The sequence below is a fragment of the Asterias amurensis genome, chromosome 17 (genome assembly GCF_032118995.1).
Source record: "Asterias amurensis chromosome 17, ASM3211899v1".
In the NCBI taxonomy this organism is placed as follows: Eukaryota; Metazoa; Echinodermata; class Asteroidea; order Forcipulatida; family Asteriidae; genus Asterias; species Asterias amurensis.
The window spans coordinates 13,249,739-13,270,281 of NC_092664.1; the positions used below are offsets into that span (position 1 = coordinate 13,249,739).

The 20,543-nt window shown below is 30.2% G+C and overlaps 1 protein-coding gene across 1 annotated transcript in view; it reads right to left on the reverse strand.

The window, feature by feature from the left end:
• Window positions 1–2,348: 2,348 nt before the first annotated feature.
• Window positions 2,349–20,543, reverse strand: part of LOC139949643 (phosphatidylinositol 4-kinase beta-like) — a 36,189-nt gene continuing 17,994 nt past the window's right edge. The window contains exons 5-15 of the mRNA XM_071948096.1: window positions 20,359–20,537; window positions 19,426–19,516; window positions 18,775–18,914; window positions 18,089–18,322; window positions 17,327–17,488; window positions 16,414–16,596; window positions 15,667–15,798; window positions 14,777–14,910; window positions 14,251–14,383; window positions 13,287–13,407; window positions 2,349–6,396 (exon numbers count right to left, since the gene is read on the reverse strand). Coding sequence (XP_071804197.1) covers window positions 6,209–6,396; window positions 13,287–13,407; window positions 14,251–14,383; window positions 14,777–14,910; window positions 15,667–15,798; window positions 16,414–16,596; window positions 17,327–17,488; window positions 18,089–18,322; window positions 18,775–18,914; window positions 19,426–19,516; window positions 20,359–20,537 — 1,697 coding nt within the window. The 3' untranslated portion in view covers window positions 2,349–6,208. The remainder of the gene's footprint in view (window positions 6,397–13,286; window positions 13,408–14,250; window positions 14,384–14,776; window positions 14,911–15,666; window positions 15,799–16,413; window positions 16,597–17,326; window positions 17,489–18,088; window positions 18,323–18,774; window positions 18,915–19,425; window positions 19,517–20,358; window positions 20,538–20,543) is intronic.

Below are 20,543 nucleotides of genomic sequence, written 5' to 3' on the forward strand. Positions count from 1 at the left end.
GGCTCCCACATGATGACTTTATTGGCTGGTAGCTCTCGGTGCCGTAGACAGTGACCAGCTCAAGGTTGGTGATGTGATCCCTCCAGGAGACATTCTGTGCCATCTGTAGCATCCTGGTGTAGCATCCTGGTGTAGCAACCACTGATAGATTTGGTCATCGCCTTGTTGAGAGTCCAAGACTCACACACGTACAGCAGGATGGTTTCTATTACCGCATGAAAGAATCTCAGCTTTAAACCATTTGGGAGCTGAGATGTCCAGATCTTCTTCATGGCATGGAGGACTTTCCATGCAAGCGCCTTATGGACTTTGATGTCTTTCTCTGTTCTCTGCATCGTGGAGCCGAGGTACTTGAAGTCGTCCACCTCCTTTAGTGATGAACCTCCTAAGGTCTTTTAGCGGAGCATGATCCCCAATGTTGTATACCATATACTCCGTCTTCTTGGCATTGAGATGGAGACCAACCTTCTCACACTTCGACTAAACTCTGCTGAGTAGCTCTTGCGCCTCTATGATGTTGTCAGACAGTAGGACTATATCATCTGCGAAGTCTAGGTCGGAGAGGATCACTGGGTCGATTCTTCTAAACTTTCTTGGGTGATGGTGAAGCCTAGATCCTCGTGTTCTTTGAGGGCTCGTCTCAGGGCGTAGTCAAGTGCAATGAAATGGAGCCAGCGTGTCGCCTTGCAGAACTCCAGCCAATATTTCGAACGAGAGTCCATCCTCAGTCACTGGAATGTGTGGGTTTTTTCACTCTGCTGTCACTCCAATCTTTTAGGCAACTCGTAATAACTTATAATCTGGGGATCTCCATTGCCTCTCTTCTGGCTCAACCCCTCTTTTGTTTCATTTACATGTTTAAGGTCACTAGCCGTATCATACTGTACAATAAGTAGTTTAAGAGTAAGGAGAGTCTTGGCATGGAAGGCACTTCATGGCATGAGGCGAGTGAGGTCTCCACGGTGACATCAACAGTTGCCACAGTTGAGTCTGTACTTCTGTAAGGAGCCGAGACATGGACTCTCGACAGCCAATCAAGAATGCGCACTAGATGCTCACCTGGTGTAACCAGACCTGGCTCAGATCTAACAACATCTCACCTTGTGTTGCCAGACCTAGCTCAGATCTAACATCATACCTGGCCCAGATCTACTATTATCTGGCCAAGACAATGCCATCAAATCACCTGCCACGTCTGGACCAGTGTGCTATGAAATTTAACCTTTTGCAGTTGTACTAGGTGGGGTATGACCCAAGTTGTCAAATATCAAATTTGTGATCCAGATCAACGAACGAAGGAGGTGAGATATTGAATGGGTTTATACTTGGCAGCAATATTGAAAGTGATCGATGGCCTGCTTTGCCAAGTGGTACAGTTGCACTCCTTGACCATAACAATATATATTAAGAAGCCATTATTGTGACTCTAAGTGGCTTAAAGGTGATATATTGGCAAATACGTTTTTGTCTTCTTATGACGGCCATCTTGAAAACCCAAGATGGCCACTACATAAAAGAAAGAAAGCACTGCTCTTCTAAATGGTACAGTTGGATTCCTTGACCATGAAAATGTATATTATTTGGTCACCATAATTGTAATTGTGATTATAAGTGATTTAGGTGTGATATTGATAAAAAATATGGGTTTTCTTCACATGACGTTAATCTTGAAAACCCAAGATGGCCACCATCCAAAACAAAGAAGGCACTGCTGCTCTTCTGAGTGGTACAGTTAGATTCCTTGACCATGAAAATGTATATTTGGTCACCATAATTGTGATTATAAGTGATTTAGAAGGTGAGATATTGATAAAATATGTGTTTTCTTCATATGGCGGCCATCTTGAAAACCCAAGATGACCGCTATATAAAAGAAAGAAGGCACTGCTGCTCTTCTGAGTGGTACAGTTGGATCCATTGACCATGGAAATATATATTTGGACACACTATTTGTGATTCTATGTGACTTTGGAGGCGAGATACCGGCAAATATGGGTTTTTCATATGGTTACCATCTTAAAAATCCAAGATGGCCGCCATACAAAGGAAATAAAGCACTGTTGCTTTGCTAAGTGGTGAAGATGTATTCCTTGACCATGGAAATGTATATCTAGACACCATAATTGTGATCCTAGGTGACTCAGGAGGTGAGATACTGGCAAAAACAGGTTTTTAAATGGCGGCCATCTTGGAAATCCAAGATGGCCGCCATAATACGTCTTGGTGAGGTGGTTCCTATCAAAAATGCAAAGCTTAGGTATTAAGGAACACGTGGACAAAATTTGGTGCTTTTGTCCGGAACGTCCACATCCATCTCAAATATGGTCATAAGCTGCCTGACTATTGGGAAAATCATGCTTAGCAAAAAAAGTATAATATCATTGAAGTTATCTTTGTCACTGGTGGCCTGCCAACATTTTGCTTAGAAATAAGTGTGCTCAGCAAGTATTCAGCTCAAAAGCTTACTGAATATTTCAAATTATAAGCAACACAACACCAAAACCATTTTTTAAGGCTTAGAACAATTTCTTTCTTAGCCAATAAGTAGCTAGGTACCAGTTAGAAAAATGTAAACTATTTGGTGTTTTGGCTGGTAACCATAATCTCCTATCAGCATTTTTTCTCTCCGCTTTATACCAGAGTCTGGAACTTCAAAAAAATTGCAAAGTGTAGTGCAAAGCGAAGTTTGGGGCAACAGTTTTGACGTTTGCGAAGAATAAAAATTTAAGGATACAGTGTTGGTTAGCCTTTGAAAAAAATGAAGCTGTGCTGGTTTCACAAATAAAATAACACTATAACAAAATAAATGATAAATATAATAAATTACACTCGACCAATCGGAGCACAAGATTGCAGATTTTTAACATAAGCCTAAAATAAATTATAATTCCATACTTTGGAAAATGATTTCACACTCTCCAGAAATCCTACAACAATAACACAAATCATGCACTTGTTTTTTTTATATCATGCAAAAAGACCTTAATATAGCTGCAACCTCCTAAGTCTAGTTAAATTGCCCAATTTCACAGCACTGCTTTAACGGTAAACAAATTTTCGTGCTTACTGTAGCAGAAAAGTTTGCTAAGGTGTAACCGTATTTCACAGGTTAATTTGGAAATTAGGCGGCCATCTTAAAGGTTCACCGTGGATTTGCATTGTGACGTCATTTATTTTTGTGCAGTAAGCATCGGAAGGTTAGCATGCCACGTGTGCTTACCGTTAGCAGCGCTATGAAATGGAAATCACACAGTAAGCACAAAATCAGCCGCTAAGCAGCGCTATGAAAATGAGCATGTGTCTGCAATTTCAGACATGGATCAATGTACCAAATAAGGACCAGACTATTTTTTCCTCAGCCTCGTTTTGGTTAGAGAGAAAAACAAAATGGCCGCAGCTAGATCAAGGTTTCTACTAAACACACCCCCACTGAAGTAGTCTCCAATATGGGCCAACTTATCAAACACAACACAAATACACACCAGAAAGGATGGGCCATAAGGAGACTAATCATTAGAGGTCAGGGGTCAGTTTAAGGTCATACCACCTGGGTCACTTTCCTGACAATCATTAACATGCAATTCTCAGACCACATACACCCAGGTCTACTCCTCCTTGATCTATATCACAACTCCAAGGTCATTTTGAAACCATTCTCAAGTCATTCCTTCGCACGACCCCTCACAAAGGTCAGGGAGGTCATTTTTTAAGGTCACATCAAATCAAAATATGACATAGCATAAACGGGAATTATCGAGGGGCACAAAAATCACGTATTTTCTTGCAATAAAAAGGTATTGCAATGTTGTCTAACTTAACTTTCAAGCAATGTTTGCATTGATGCACTTCACCAACTTTACAAAATTGCCAATTAATAAGATTAGAAGACTTCATGGCTTGATTTCAGAAAGAACCGAGATTGATCTTAACTGCATGTCAGTCTAAATCGCTAAGCAAAATGTATTGTCACAATACAAATCACTATGGTAATAATAACAACTCATCTTAAGAGGAATCTAAGTGCTTTGTGAAAACCTAGCCTAGGGCAAGTTTGGACCCACTCAACATGAGACCTGTGACCAATTTCATAAAGCTGTTAAGCAGAAAAGACTGCTAAGCAAATGTCTTTGTTTAAAAGCAAATCATTAGCAGGGCACCAGCCACCAGTTGCAACAATGTAAACATGCAAAACATTAGCAGGGCACCAGCCACCAGTTGCAACAATGTAAACATTGTGGAATTTTAGCTGGTAACCACTTCTTGTTAAGCAAGATTTATGCTGTGCTTAGCAAGTTTTTTTTGAACGCTTACAGGCTTTATGAAATTGGGCATAGATTTACAAGTAACATTCTTAAACATCTGATATTACACCCACATATCCTCACATGGAAGAAATGAACATCTCAACTCATCATGACGGACAAGTTTCTCCGTCTAAATCGCCACAGTTCAAGTTTCTTTACACAAATTCTTGCATTGTTTTTGCCAATTTTCATCTACAATAACTACTTATTTGTTTTTACATATTTTCATTGATTTTTGTGACAGGCACACATTAAACAAAGTTGACCAAATCTACAGTGCATTCATAAAATGACAGATGGCCAAATGTTTAAATCGGATCAAGAATGTTCAAATATTATGATCAACTTGGACCGTTATATCATAAATGCCGACATAAGAACATTTAATGCCGACATAAGAACATTTAATACCAATAGGATGATTATTGTCCCATCTGGACACCGAATAATTAACTGACAAAATTCAACAAGTTTTTCCTCACAGTGTGAGGAAAACTAACAGTGCACTGTTTAGTTTTTTAACATTGTACATCCAAAGTTGACGGGGAGAGTTCAAACTCTAGAGGGAGTCGAGTCCATTTGTCGGCAATGAATTGCCCCATTCCAGGGCCCAATTTCATTGTCGGCAATTAACTGCTCCATTTAAAGGGCCCAATTTCATAGAGCTGCTTTAGCAAAAATTGCTTAACACTTTCCTGTTTTAGCAGAAATGAGCAGGATACCAATCACAAATTGTACATGTGACATGGTATTTTTGGCTGGTAACCTTAATCTGGTAAGCGTAGTATTGCTGTGCTTAGCTACTTTTTATACATAAACAGCTCTACGAAATTGGGCCCAGGTTTGATGTTCCCCTCTTTTGTTTATTATTTGCAGAATAAATAACAGATTTTGAAATGCATGGTGGTCATGTAAATTCTTAAATCCACTCACTCCTGCAACCCTGTTAAAACTACCCTCCTCTGGATTGAGAAAAGCCATTAACAGACAATTTACACCTTTTCAATTAAAGGAAAATTAACTAACAACAGGAAGGCATACATTTTAGAAAAGAGAAGCGTACCCCACTGGATTTAGAACAGCCATGCATACATGAAATAGCATTCTTTATAAATGTGGTTAGATACCCGAAATGGATTTAGAACAGCCATGCATTTTGTGGACTCCCCTAGAAGATGTAAACCGCCAGTCGTTTTTAGAAATTCAATTCACTAAGATCATCTGCCCATTGCCTACGGGGTCCTATAACATCATATAAAATATCAGTAGCTGTATATCTGTACATTCTATACACTGTATACACATGCAAATTAATTGTAATCAATATGCTAATTATTTACAATACATGAATATTCATGATGAAAGAGGAAGTTGACTTTGAAAGTGTCTCGGCACGGCCCTAATTCCATCGAAATGCTCCAATTTACAGGAACTCAACATTTCAACACAAAAATGTGCCAGCTAGGCCTCAAGCTAAGAATAGGCAGTTGAGAGGGTTTAGTATCACAAATCCATCAAAATATCCCACTCTATGGAAACTCAACACCCAAATGTTTTGACCCTGATAAGATTGGTGTGCCAGGCGGCATGCTAATAGTGGGTGGTTTTGGCGTACACTGCCAAATCTATCAAAATATCCCACTCTATGTAAACTCAACTCCCAATTGTTTTGACTCTGATAAGATTGATGTGCCAGGCGTCATGCTAAGAGTAAGTGGTTTGGGGCGTCCACTGGTTGCCTCCATGCCCCCTGGTCATTGCCTTGGTGGCCTCGAAATGCTTCAGTAGAAATTTACAATTTCCTCATTTCCCCTTTCCGAGGAAAAAAATGCATTGGTGCCCTTGCCCTCTAAAAAACAAAGCATACATGCCCAATGATGATTCACCGGGTCATTCCTAGACACTCATATGAAGATTCCGTTGGTGAGATATTGGAATCCATCATACAGTCTAGTGGTGAGTGAATGCATGCTAGATTCCACCATGTTCTGGGTCCATAGTTGAAGCTGTTCCTCGGTCAGGTTGATGTGAAATCGATCGCGGAAGGCTCGGACTGTACTCGCTCCTTGCTTGAAACACGTCAACTGGGAACCTGTCAAGGGTTAAAGGTCAAAGGGTTAAGGTTATTCAATAATAATAATAATAATAATAATAATAATAATAATAATAATAATAATAATAATAATAATAATAATAATAATAATAATAATAATAATAATAATAATAATAATAATAATAATAATAATAATAATAATAATAATAATAATAATAATAATAATAATAATAATAATAATAATAATAATAATAATAATAATAATAATAATAATAATTAATAATAATAATAATAATAATAATAATAATAATAATAATAATAATAATTAATAATAATAATAATAATAATAATAATAATAATTAATAATAATAATAATAATAATAATAATAATAATAATAATAATAATAATTAATAATAATAATAATAATAATAATAATAATAATAATAATAATAATAATAATAATAATAATAATAATAATAATAATAATAATAATAATAATAATAATAATAATAATAATAATAATAATAATAATAATAATAATAATAATAATAATAATAATAATAATAATAATAATAATAATAATAATAATAATAATAATAATAATAATAATAATAATAATAATAATAATAATAATAATAATAATAATAATAATAATAATAATAATAATAATAATAATAATAATAATAATAATAATAATAATAATAATAATAATAATAATAATAATAATAATAATAATAATAATAATAATAATAATAATAATAATAATAATAATAATAATAATAATAATAATAATAATAATAATAATAATAATAATAATAATAATAATAATAATAATAATAATAATAATAATAATAATAATAATAATAATAATAATAATAATAATAATAATAATAATAATAATAATAATAATAATAATAATAATAATAATAATAATAATAATAATAATAATAATAATAATAATAATAATAATAATAATAATAATAATAATAATAATAATAATAATAATAATAATAATAATAATAATAATAATAATAATAATAATAATAATAATAATAATAATAATAATAATAATAATAATAATAATAATAATAATAATAATAATAATAATAATAATAATAATAATAATAATAATAATAATAATAATAATAATAATAATAATAATAATAATAATAATAATAATAATAATAATAATAATAATAATAATAATAATAATAATAATAATAATAATAATAATAATAATAATAATAATAATAATAATAATAATAATAATAATAATAATAATAATAATAATAATAATAATAATAATAATAATAATAATAATAATAATAATAATAATAATAATAATAATAATAATAATAATAATAATAATAATAATAATAATAATAATAATAATAATAATAATAATAATAATAATAATAATAATAATAATAATAATAATAATAATAATAATAATAATAATAATAATAATAATAATAATAATAATAATAATAATAATAATAATAATAATAATAATAATAATAATAATAATAATAATAATAATAATAATAATAATAATAATAATAATAATAATAATAATAATAATAATAATAATAATAATAATAATAATAATAATAATAATAATAATAATAATAATAATAATAATAATAATAATAATAATAATAATAATAATAATAATAATAATAATAATAATAATAATAATAATAATAATAATAATAATAATAATAATAATAATAATAATAATAATAATAATAATAATAATAATAATAATAATAATAATAATAATAATAATAATAATAATAATAATAATAATAATAATAATAATAATAATAATAATAATAATAATAATAATAATAATAATAATAATAATAATAATAATAATAATAATAATAATAATAATAATAATAATAATAATAATAATAATAATAATAATAATAATAATAATAATAATAATAATAATAATAATAATAATAATAATAATAATAATAATAATAATAATAATAATAATAATAATAATAATAATAATAATAATAATAATAATAATAATAATAATAATAATAATAATAATAATAATAATAATAATAATAATAATAATAATAATAATAATAATAATAATAATAATAATAATAATAATAATAATAATAATAATAATAATAATAATAATAATAATAATAATAATAATAATAATAATAATAATAATAATAATAATAATAATAATAATAATAATAATAATAATAATAATAATAATAATAATAATAATAATAATAATAATAATAATAATAATAATAATAATAATAATAATAATAATAATAATAATAATAATAATAATAATAATAATAATAATAATAATAATAATAATAATAATAATAATAATAATAATAATAATAATAATAATAATAATAATAATAATAATAATAATAATAATAATAATAATAATAATAATAATAATAATAATAATAATAATAATAATAATAATAATAATAATAATAATAATAATAATAATAATAATAATAATAATAATAATAATAATAATAATAATAATAATAATAATAATAATAATAATAATAATAATAATAATAATAATAATAATAATAATAATAATAATAATAATAATAATAATAATAATAATAATAATAATAATAATAATAATAATAATAATAATAATAATAATAATAATAATAATAATAATAATAATAATAATAATAATAATAATAATAATAATAATAATAATAATAATAATAATAATAATAATAATAATAATAATAATAATAATAATAATAATAATAATAATAATAATAATAATAATAATAATAATAATAATAATAATAATAATAATAATAATAATAATAATAATAATAATAATAATAATAATAATAATAATAATAATAATAATAATAATAATAATAATAATAATAATAATAATAATAATAATAATAATAATAATAATAATAATAATAATAATAATAATAATAATAATAATAATAATAATAATAATAATAATAATAATAATAATAATAATAATAATAATAATAATAATAATAATAATAATAATAATAATAATAATAATAATAATAATAATAATAATAATAATAATAATAATAATAATAATAATAATAATAATAATAATAATAATAATAATAATAATAATAATAATAATAATAATAATAATAATAATAATAATAATAATAATAATAATAATAATAATAATAATAATAATAATAATAATAATAATAATAATAATAATAATAATAATAATAATAATAATAATAATAATAATAATAATAATAATAATAATAATAATAATAATAATAATAATAATAATAATAATAATAATAATAATAATAATAATAATAATAATAATAATAATAATAATAATAATAATAATAATAATAATAATAATAATAATAATAATAATAATAATAATAATAATAATAATAATAATAATAATAATAATAATAATAATAATAATAATAATAATAATAATAATAATAATAATAATAATAATAATAATAATAATAATAATAATAATAATAATAATAATAATAATAATAATAATAATAATAATAATAATAATAATAATAATAATAATAATAATAATAATAATAATAATAATAATAATAATAATAATAATAATAATAATAATAATAATAATAATAATAATAATAATAATAATAATAATAATAATAATAATAATAATAATAATAATAATAATAATAATAATAATAATAATAATAATAATAATAATAATAATAATAATAATAATAATAATAATAATAATAATAATAATAATAATAATAATAATAATAATAATAATAATAATAATAATAATAATAATAATAATAATAATAATAATAATAATAATAATAATAATAATAATAATAATAATAATAATAATAATAATAATAATAATAATAATAATAATAATAATAATAATAATAATAATAATAATAATAATAATAATAATAATAATAATAATAATAATAATAATAATAATAATAATAATAATAATAATAATAATAATAATAATAATAATAATAATAATAATAATAATAATAATAATAATAATAATAATAATAATAATAATAATAATAATAATAATAATAATAATAATAATAATAATAATAATAATAATAATAATAATAATAATAATAATAATAATAATAATAATAATAATAATAATAATAATAATAATAATAATAATAATAATAATAATAATAATAATAATAATAATAATAATAATAATAATAATAATAATAATAATAATAATAATAATAATAATAATAATAATAATAATAATAATAATAATAATAATAATAATAATAATAATAATAATAATAATAATAATAATAATAATAATAATAATAATAATAATAATAATAATAATAATAATAATAATAATAATAATAATAATAATAATAATAATAATAATAATAATAATAATAATAATAATAATAATAATAATAATAATAATAATAATAATAATAATAATAATAATAATAATAATAATAATAATAATAATAATAATAATAATAATAATAATAATAATAATAATAATAATAATAATAATAATAATAATAATAATAATAATAATAATAATAATAATAATAATAATAATAATAATAATAATAATAATAATAATAATAATAATAATAATAATAATAATAATAATAATAATAATAATAATAATAATAATAATAATAATAATAATAATAATAATAATAATAATAATAATAATAATAATAATAATAATAATAATAATAATAATAATAATAATAATAATAATAAAAATAATAATAATAAAAATAATAAAAATAATAAAAATAATAAAAATAATAAAAATAATAAAAATAATAAAAATAATAAAAATAATAAAAATAATAAAAATAATAAAAATAATAAAAATAATAAAAATAATAAAAATAATAAAAATAATAAAAATAATAAAAATAATAAAAATAATAAAAATAATAAAAATAATAAAAATGATAAAAATGATAAAAATGATAAAAATGATAAAAATGATAAAAATGATGATGATGATGATGATGATGATGATGATGATGATGATGATGATGATGATGATGATGATGATGATGATGATGATGATGATGATGATGATGATGATGATGATGATGATGATGATGATGATGATGATGATGATGATGATGATGATGATGATGATGATGATGATGATGATGATGATGATGATGATGATGATGATGATGATGATGATGATGATGATGATGATGATGATGATGATGATGATGATGATGATGATGATGATGATGATGATGATGATGATGATGATGATGATGATGATGATGATGATGATGATGATGATGATGATGATGATGATGATGATGATGATGATGATGATGATGATGATGATGATGATGATGATGATGATGATGATGATGATGATGATGATGATGATGATGATGATGATGATGATGATGATGATGATGATGATGATGATGATGATGATGATGATGATGATGATGATGATGATGACAGCATGATGATGCATCGATGCATGATGCATCGATGATGCATGATGCATGATCGATGCTGATGCATGCATCGATGATGCATGCATGCATCGATGCATCGATGATGCATGCATGCATCTGATGCATGCATGATCGATCATGCATCGATCATGCATCATCATCGATCATCATCATCATCATCATCATCATAATCATCATCATCATAATCATCATCATCATCACCTCCACCAGCCACCACCACCACCACCACCACCACCACCTCACCACCACCACCACCCAGCCCCACCAAGCCAACCACCTTCCTCAAACCACCCTCCCAAGACCCCTTCCCAGCCGCCCGAAAAGCTTAAGGTAATGTTTTGTCAAGATGTTGGAAAGCAAGCATGAACAAGTGTGTTTTAACTTCTGCTGGATGTTGAGTATTTGTCTGAGGTATTCCGGAAGTGAGTTCCAGAGTGTCACCTGCGAAAAATCACATGTATTGATCTCCAGCATCGATGTCATATGGGATCCTGTCTACCACACTTGTCATTTTGCAGATACAAATTATGACAAGTGTTTATATTAACAATTATTTCGAGCAATTACATAAACCACCGCGCCATATTTTTGACTGTGTGAGGGCGCTCTCAATCACTACCAGGGAAATATTCATTCATACCCCCAAACAGTTATTACAGATTGGAACACATTACCACCACAGACATCTTCCTCCATCATGGCCAAAAAGATATTTAAAGGAGCCCTATAATGCACCTTTAAAGCAACTTTAAACTACAGCGCAACAGAAGTGACAAAACGCCTTTAAAACTGTGCAGGACGAATCGCCTATACCCCGGGAAGTGATAAAAATGCTATTGAGAGCGCCCTCACTCAGTCAAAATTAAGGCACAATACTAGTAAGGTGGTCAATGAACTCACCTGACTGCAAGACCTCTACTAGTTGAACCAGTTTATCTTGGTGTTTCCTGGCAGCTAACAGACCTAAACCAATTACTAGTTAAGTGTTTAATGAACTCACCTGACTGCAAGACCTCTACTAGTTGAACCAGTTTATCTTGGTGTTTCCTGGCAGCTAACAGTCCTAAACCAATTACTAGTAAGGTGGTTAATGAACTCACCTGACTGCAAGACCTCTACTAGTTGAACCAGTTTATCTTGGTGTTTCCTGGCAGCTATCAGTACTAAACCAATTACTAGTAAAGTGTTTAATGAACTCACCTGACTGCAAGACCTCTACTAGTTGAACCAGTTTATCTTGGTGTTTCCTGGCAGCTATCAGTACTAAACCAATTACTAGTAAAGTGTTTAATGAACTCACCTGACTGCAAGACCTCTACTATTTGAACCAGTTTATCTTGGTGTTTCCTGGCAGCTATCAGCCCTAAACCAATTACTAGTTAAGTGGTTAATGAACTCACCTGACTGCAAGACCTCTACTAGTTGAACCAGTTTATCTTGGTGTTTCCTGGCAGCTATCAGTCCTTGTAGCATCAAGATCTTGAAGTATTCAAACATGTCACTGCCTAGACCACCCATCACCTACACAGGTACAATCAAGCCAGGAGACACATGTTAATTTTCACTCATACATTTGTATCGTCAGTAAAGCCTGGTTCATACTTCCTGCGAATGCGAATGCGATACGAGTGTTGACGTCACAAATTCGCAGCGAACAATTCACAGGGTTGACTTGTATCGCAGCAAAAACAGAGTTGTGACGTCAAATTAACGTCAAATTCGCATAGCATTTGCAATCGCAGGGAGTATGAACCGTGCTTTAGTCATGTCTCTGTTCGTCCACAAGCTGATTACTACTAGCCTCTGCTTATCAAATCAGTCTCCATACTGTCTATGTTTGTCCGTTTGTCGTTGCTCTGTTTGTCTGTTTGTCTTGGCTCTGTCTTTCCACCAGCTGATAAAAACAATCCTCTGCAGTTTTTCGCTATTCCTACTGATGGAGAACATGTTTCATTGGGTGTTTAAACATCTGATAAAGACATAGCTGGAGCTGTTTATGACCGGCTGGCTTCGCGTGTTAGGCGGAAAGCTCATTTACGCGAATTTACGGAACGCAATATATAGACACAGACTGATTACTATAAGCCTCGGCTTCTCGAATCAGCCTCCATACTGTCTCTGTTTGTCCGTTTGTCTTGTCTCTGTTAGTCTTGTCTCTGTCCGCGGCTTTTCAAATCGGCATCCTTACAGTTTAATTCCTATGCTTTTTCAAGCCTATAATAAGTCAGTCTAATCTATCAATTATGACTTTGTTATATTCTATCACTTTGATTACCAAAAGGAAATAAACATAATTGATTGATTGATATTATTAACTTGATTTCCTTTTCTATCATCTAATCTCGATCAATGTTTACTACTCACCTCAACAAACTCTGCAGTCAGCTTGAAGTGGGACGCTTCAAAGCCAAGATTCCTCGGTGATGACGACAAGATGAAACCAAAGTCAATATGGATGATGTGTCCAGTAGGATCCAGTAGAATGTTACCGTTGTGTCTGATAGTCAAGAGAACATTAACTATTAATCAACGGACCCTTTTCAAGAAATATGCTAATTAAATTCACGCATGCGTACAGACCCTATTGGTTGGCAAACGTCATAGAGTTGTGCACTAAGCAGAGGCGTCACGCAACCATAAGCGGTGTACAAAACAGCGCGATGTTCCCTCATTTTGCTAACCAAAATGTAAGAGCGCCTGTGCTACGTGCAATTTACATGGGAAGGGTCCATTGACCATTTACATTTTTTAAGGTCTACCTTTAAAGGGTTTGGGTACTTTTTGTACGACACAAAACACAAACATCCACAGATTTACATTAAACTTACACGGATATTGATGGTAGAAAGCTTCCCTTAAAATATTACTTGATGAGGTGCAAGATTCTTACCTATCCTTGACCTGAATGAGGTAACAGACCAAGCAGTATGCTGCACAACTCTGTACAAAGTTCTTCTGCGCTGTTAGGAACCCCTCTGTGCTAGGCCCACCGAACTCACTATAGAAGTAGTGGAGCAATGACACCTGTAATCAATCAATCAAATCAATCAAATCAATCAGTCAATCAATCAGTCAATCACTCAATGAAATCAGTAATAATCTAGAAATAAAAATATAAGCATTTATATACTGTTCTTACACATAAAAGGTACCACAATATTTACAACAAAAATGACAAGCAATCAAGCAATTAACAATACAAAGAAATGAGAATGAAATAAATAGCCTAGTAAGCAAAATAAGTCTGGAAAAGGTGAGTTTTAAGCAATGTTTTGAAATCAGAAAGTGAAATAGCAAGGAAGATTGTTCCAAAGGATTGGGGCATCAATCAATCAATCAATCAATCAAACAAACAATCCATCAGCTAAAAAATCAAACGGTCAAATGAGGACAATTTTGCAGTGCAGAAACTGAACGTGGCCCAGTTTCTAAAAGTCGTTATAAAAAATTCTGCTTAGCAAATTTCTTAGCTAAGCAAGAAATAACCGAGGTATCAGTCGCAGCAATGGCAACTGTATGGTGTTCTGGCTGGTTACCTATTTTTGCTAAGCAAAAGTGTTTTATGCTAAGCAAGTTTTTTTCACAACTCAGATACTAATGCAGTCAACCCTCATTTAGCGCTGTGTTACTTTTTCTGGTGGGTTGGAGCACTACATCCTACTACGTAACTGCTTAGTATTAATATTATTAAAAGCATTCAGTCTTAGTTCTTTGTGAAATCGACCCCAGGTCACACAAATCTTTTCAGAAACCGAACTGAGAGTTTTTGATGTCACTGACCTTGCTGTTCTTTTTAATCTGATGTAGAGAGACAGCGTTGATGATTGGCTCAATTAGTCCACTGTTGTTTGACGTCACAACGATGTGAGAAGGACGAACGAAGAGAGGAACGTGCTCCTGCTTCCAGATGTTCTACACAAGAATACAACAAAATCAAAGAAATTAATGAATTGATAGCGGGTTTGCAAACTTTTTTGTTTGACACAAAACATATTTGCCCACAGATTTACATTAAACTTAACCGGTTTAATGTGACAAGGGTGTTTTTTCTTTCATAGATATCTTGCAACTTTGACGACCAATTGTGCTCAAATTTTCACAGGTTTGTTATTTTATGAATATGTTGTGATACAAAAAGTGAGAAGACTGGTCTTTGACAATTACCAATAGTGTCCAGTGTCTTTAATGAGACAAACATTATTTACGCATTTTTGGGAAGGTACTGAGTGTATAGTATACACATCGGTTGCTTCCTACTCCGTGGGCTGAAACAGGGTTACCCTCTTCAAAATCTGTAAGGATGTAGTCTTGGGTATCACCCACTAGGAGCCTGGCTTTTCACATAGCAATTATGGTTAAGTGTCTCGCTCATGGGCACAAGTGTCATGACCAGGAATTGGAACCCACACTCTACTGCCGACAACACCAGAGCTTTGGTCCGGTGAATGAGACCGCCCGACCAAGACATGCCACAATGAGAGAAAAGCGCCCTCTAAGTCCGGTTGCATAAAATGGACAGCACCGTACCTGTAATTGCTTAAGAAGCTGATAAGCCAATAACTCCAGCCTAAGATCGTCTCCACATTTAACGATGACCGACTTGAGATGCCAGTTAGGAAGATGACCATAAGGTGAAGATGCTCGAATCCTCTTAGCTTTCTCCTCCCAAGGTTCCTTCAGAGCAGCGGCTGATGGATCCTCAGGATCTCGCTGTCAAGATTCAAATGGAAATATTCATTTTCATCAACTCAAATCTTTATTGTCCAATCTTTGAAAAATATAAAAACGGAAAATTTACATGTCTTAAATTGATTAAAGCTCTTAAAATTTCTTAACCATCTCACACAACAAAATATAAAAAGAAGTTAAAGGGTTTGGGTACTTTTTGTAGGACACCGAACACAATGTCCACAGATTTACATCAAACTCACACAGTTTGAAGATTATGATAGTAAAGAGCTTACCTTAAAATATTACTTGCTGAGGTGCAGTAGTTTTTGAGAAATTATTCAAACTAGTCATGACAATTATTTTAGCATGTAAAACAAATTTTCGTGACTTTGTTTTACTTGTTTCTCAAAAACTACAGCACCCCAGCAAGTAATATTTTAAGGTACGCTTTCTACTATCAATATCTTCAAACGGTGCAAGTTCAATGTAAATTTTTTGACATTGTGTTCTGTGTCCAACAAAAAGTACCCAAATCCTTTAAGACAACATCAATATTTTAGACAGTGCAGTGCAAAAATATAAGTTTGCAAGAGTGGTTGATAACTCAACAATTTGATGCTCCAAACTTAGGATTAATATTAGGACGTAGGACGAGTAAAGTTCCGTTTCCATAGACGTTAGGATGCATTGCTACTGGTCCTAACTTGAGATAGGATTAATCCTAGCGTTTTGTGAAATCGGCTGCAGTATGCTCTGATCTTCTTCTTACCTTGAAGTAAGTACTTGGTGCTGTCAGGTAATCAGTTAGTCTACGTCTGACGTCTCCGGCAGCGATATACACTGGTTCCCTGCTATCGGTACTCGTAATACTGTCATGTGACATCTGGGATATGGTATCACTTGAACCGTTCTTCTTGGAATATTGGTAAGACTGGAGGAACATAAAGAGAAATCGGTGGTGATTATTTATTTATTTACTTTCTGAACATGGTTTAATCTTAAACATTTTTTTTTAAAAGGCTGGATTGATCATAACTGCTTTGAATACCAAAAGAATTTCAAATTCAGTTGAGAAATTCGAAAAAATTATTAACAAAACCGCTTTAAAGGCACTGGACACTATTGGTAATTACTCAAAATAAGTGTCAGCATAAAACACTGACTTGGTAACAAGCAACGGAGAGCTGTCGATAAGATAAAACATTGAGAGAAACGGCTCCCTCTATAGTGATGCAGTTTTTGAAAAAAAAAAGAAGTAATTTCTCACTAAAATATTTGAATTTGATTTCGAGACCTGAGAATAAGATTTTGAGGTCTCCAAATCAAGCATATGAAAGCACACAACTTGTGCAACAAGGGCGCTTTTCTCTTCCATTATTTTCTCGCAATTTTGGCAACCAATTGAGCTCAAATTTTCACCGATAGTGTCCAGTGCCTCTTAAGGTAGTTTAAATAAGGCACCATATAAATGCATTTGATTATTATTTGTATTACTACATCTCAAGACAGCTACGTGTGGAGCTTGTCTCACCTGTAGTATCTCATCATCTTCTTGGGACCAACAATCGTGATCAGAGTCATTCTGATGGTAGACAGAGAAGGTTCCCGGCGGTGTCTGCGATATCTGATTGTCACTGTGGAAATACTTCTGAAGATTCTCCTCGGATTTGGTGTAACGGAGCGTGTTCTCCAGGATCTTCTGAGGCAGTGGGGAGGTGTGCTTGTTCTCACACTCAAGGACTTCAACATAGATAAGGTATGGAGCCTAAGAGGTTGGTAAGAATAATAGTATTAATGATAAAAAGGTATTTATATTATCACACATCAATACCAACCACGAGAGAAACTGACAGCGCAAATCTTTAAAGGACTTTGGGTGTTGAACAAACAATTGCTTAGTTATCACACAAGCGCGAGCAGAAAAATATAGCGCTTCTGCGTCACATATCTAGTGAGGCGGAAGGCCAAGGCGGAGTTGGATATGGGACGCAGACGCGCTTTATTTGTTCGCATTCATCGAGCGTGTGTGTGATAACGTATTTATCTTCGAGCAAACTTGGCGTGCAGCTAGATCACACAAGAACTGTGATGAAATAAAAAAAATTGAATTAAAATTGAATTGACACTAGCCTGGCAAAAAATGCACAGGGAGATTATTCCAAAGAAATGGAGCACACAGACGGGTAGAGGAACAGGATCAGCTGGGCTTTATCTTACCTTGTCTTTGGAATTGAGGACAACTCCAGACGCATGAGGAATGCGTACTATGTGATAGTCAAAGTCGGAGTGAGTCGGGAGCCAGATCCTAGCTGGAAGATTCATATTAAGCATTGATAATTCTGCTAGTAGTCTGCTCGCTGAAAAATAACAAGACACAAAGATTAAAAATCAAAAGACTTAAAGGCACTGGACACCTCGACATATAATGCATAAAATAACAAATCTGTGGACATTTTGACTCAATTGGTCATAGAAGTTGCAAGAGAATAATGAAAGAAAAAACACCCTTGTTCCGCAAATATGTGTGCTTTCAGTTGCTTAAAAAAATATAGAAAACAGACTTCAGGCCAAAAGCCATTTATTATTAGAGTAGGAAAAAAACCACGTTACTCCAGAAGGAGTCGTTGCTCACAATGCTTAATGCTATCAACAGCTCTCCATTGTTCATTACCAAGTACGTTTTTATGCTAAGAACTATTTTGAGTAATTACAAATAGTGTCCAGATTAACATCGGGACAAGATTGTACTTTATTTTTGCTTCCTTATTAAAAGAACGTCTGGAGAGTTGTTTGTCTGCTCTCGTTAATAAAAAGTTTTGCAACTATTCCTAACTTTCCTTTTTCTCTTAAGACTCTACTTGTACTTACTTCTCATTTCTCTTGTAGGTAGTCCTTGGAGTCTGTTGCCAATAGCCATCAGTGCACTGATAAACTGAACCTCAACGGCTAGCCTTGGTGCCTACACAGAGAAACATAAAATAATATAATTTGGGAGGCTAATCATCCTTAGTCGCAACTAAGAGCTGAATTGCGTAGGACGCGGCTACAACATGTTCGAGAAGTAGGCATGCAAGGGCACCTATTGCAGCCAGCCACATCAACCCATTATGACCAGGGAGCACAGCCAGATATCGAAAGTGTTTGAATTTTCCCGAGGGAGAAAAACCGGATGGTCTGGAAAACCCTTGTGGCACAGCAAAAAAACAACGCACAACTCAACTCACATATGGCCCTGGCCGGGTATCGAACCAGATTCACCTTGGTGAGAGGCAAGGGCTTTACGCACAAACCAATCATGCCAACCAAGCCAAACTTCCGTTTGGGCCCCAAGGAAATGGAAGAGTCTTCTAACAACATCAGACAATCACCTACAATACAGATTTTTAAGACGTCACTCAAATCTCACCCGTTTACAAGAGCTAACTGAACGTTGCCATGAGCAATGACCATTGGAATATGGCAGCAAATAAACGTAACGATTGACTGATTGAATTAACCACATTCTGCTTTAGGCAGAGAAAATCACAAATGTTGCCCAGCTTGATATTTGGCCTTAAGAAAAGAGTTTGAAAATGTTTATGGGCACTGAGCCTGAGCTTTTCAAATAACAATTTTTCTGATTTTGTTTTCTGGGGACAAACCAATCGGAAATCAGATTAAAGTAGGAAGAGTATCAGGCCTGAATTGAAGCCAATTTTGAACACTGTCATATTTGCCATATTTTACGTTTTGCCGAAACGTAAAAATGTTAACATGTTACCGAATGACAAACAATGGTCACATGGTATCTACAATAGTCACCTGACAATGGCACTCCAGTTTGACCTTTGACCTCCCCTTCATGGCGTTCAAGACATTGGCAGTGTTATCAAAGCAGGTGCAGCCACTATCGAAGGCATGACCCGAGGAGAGATCGCCCATTGAGGCTGCTGAGGTCGTGCTGCTGACCCGGCGAAGAGTGACCGCTGATTGGACAAGAGCTAAAC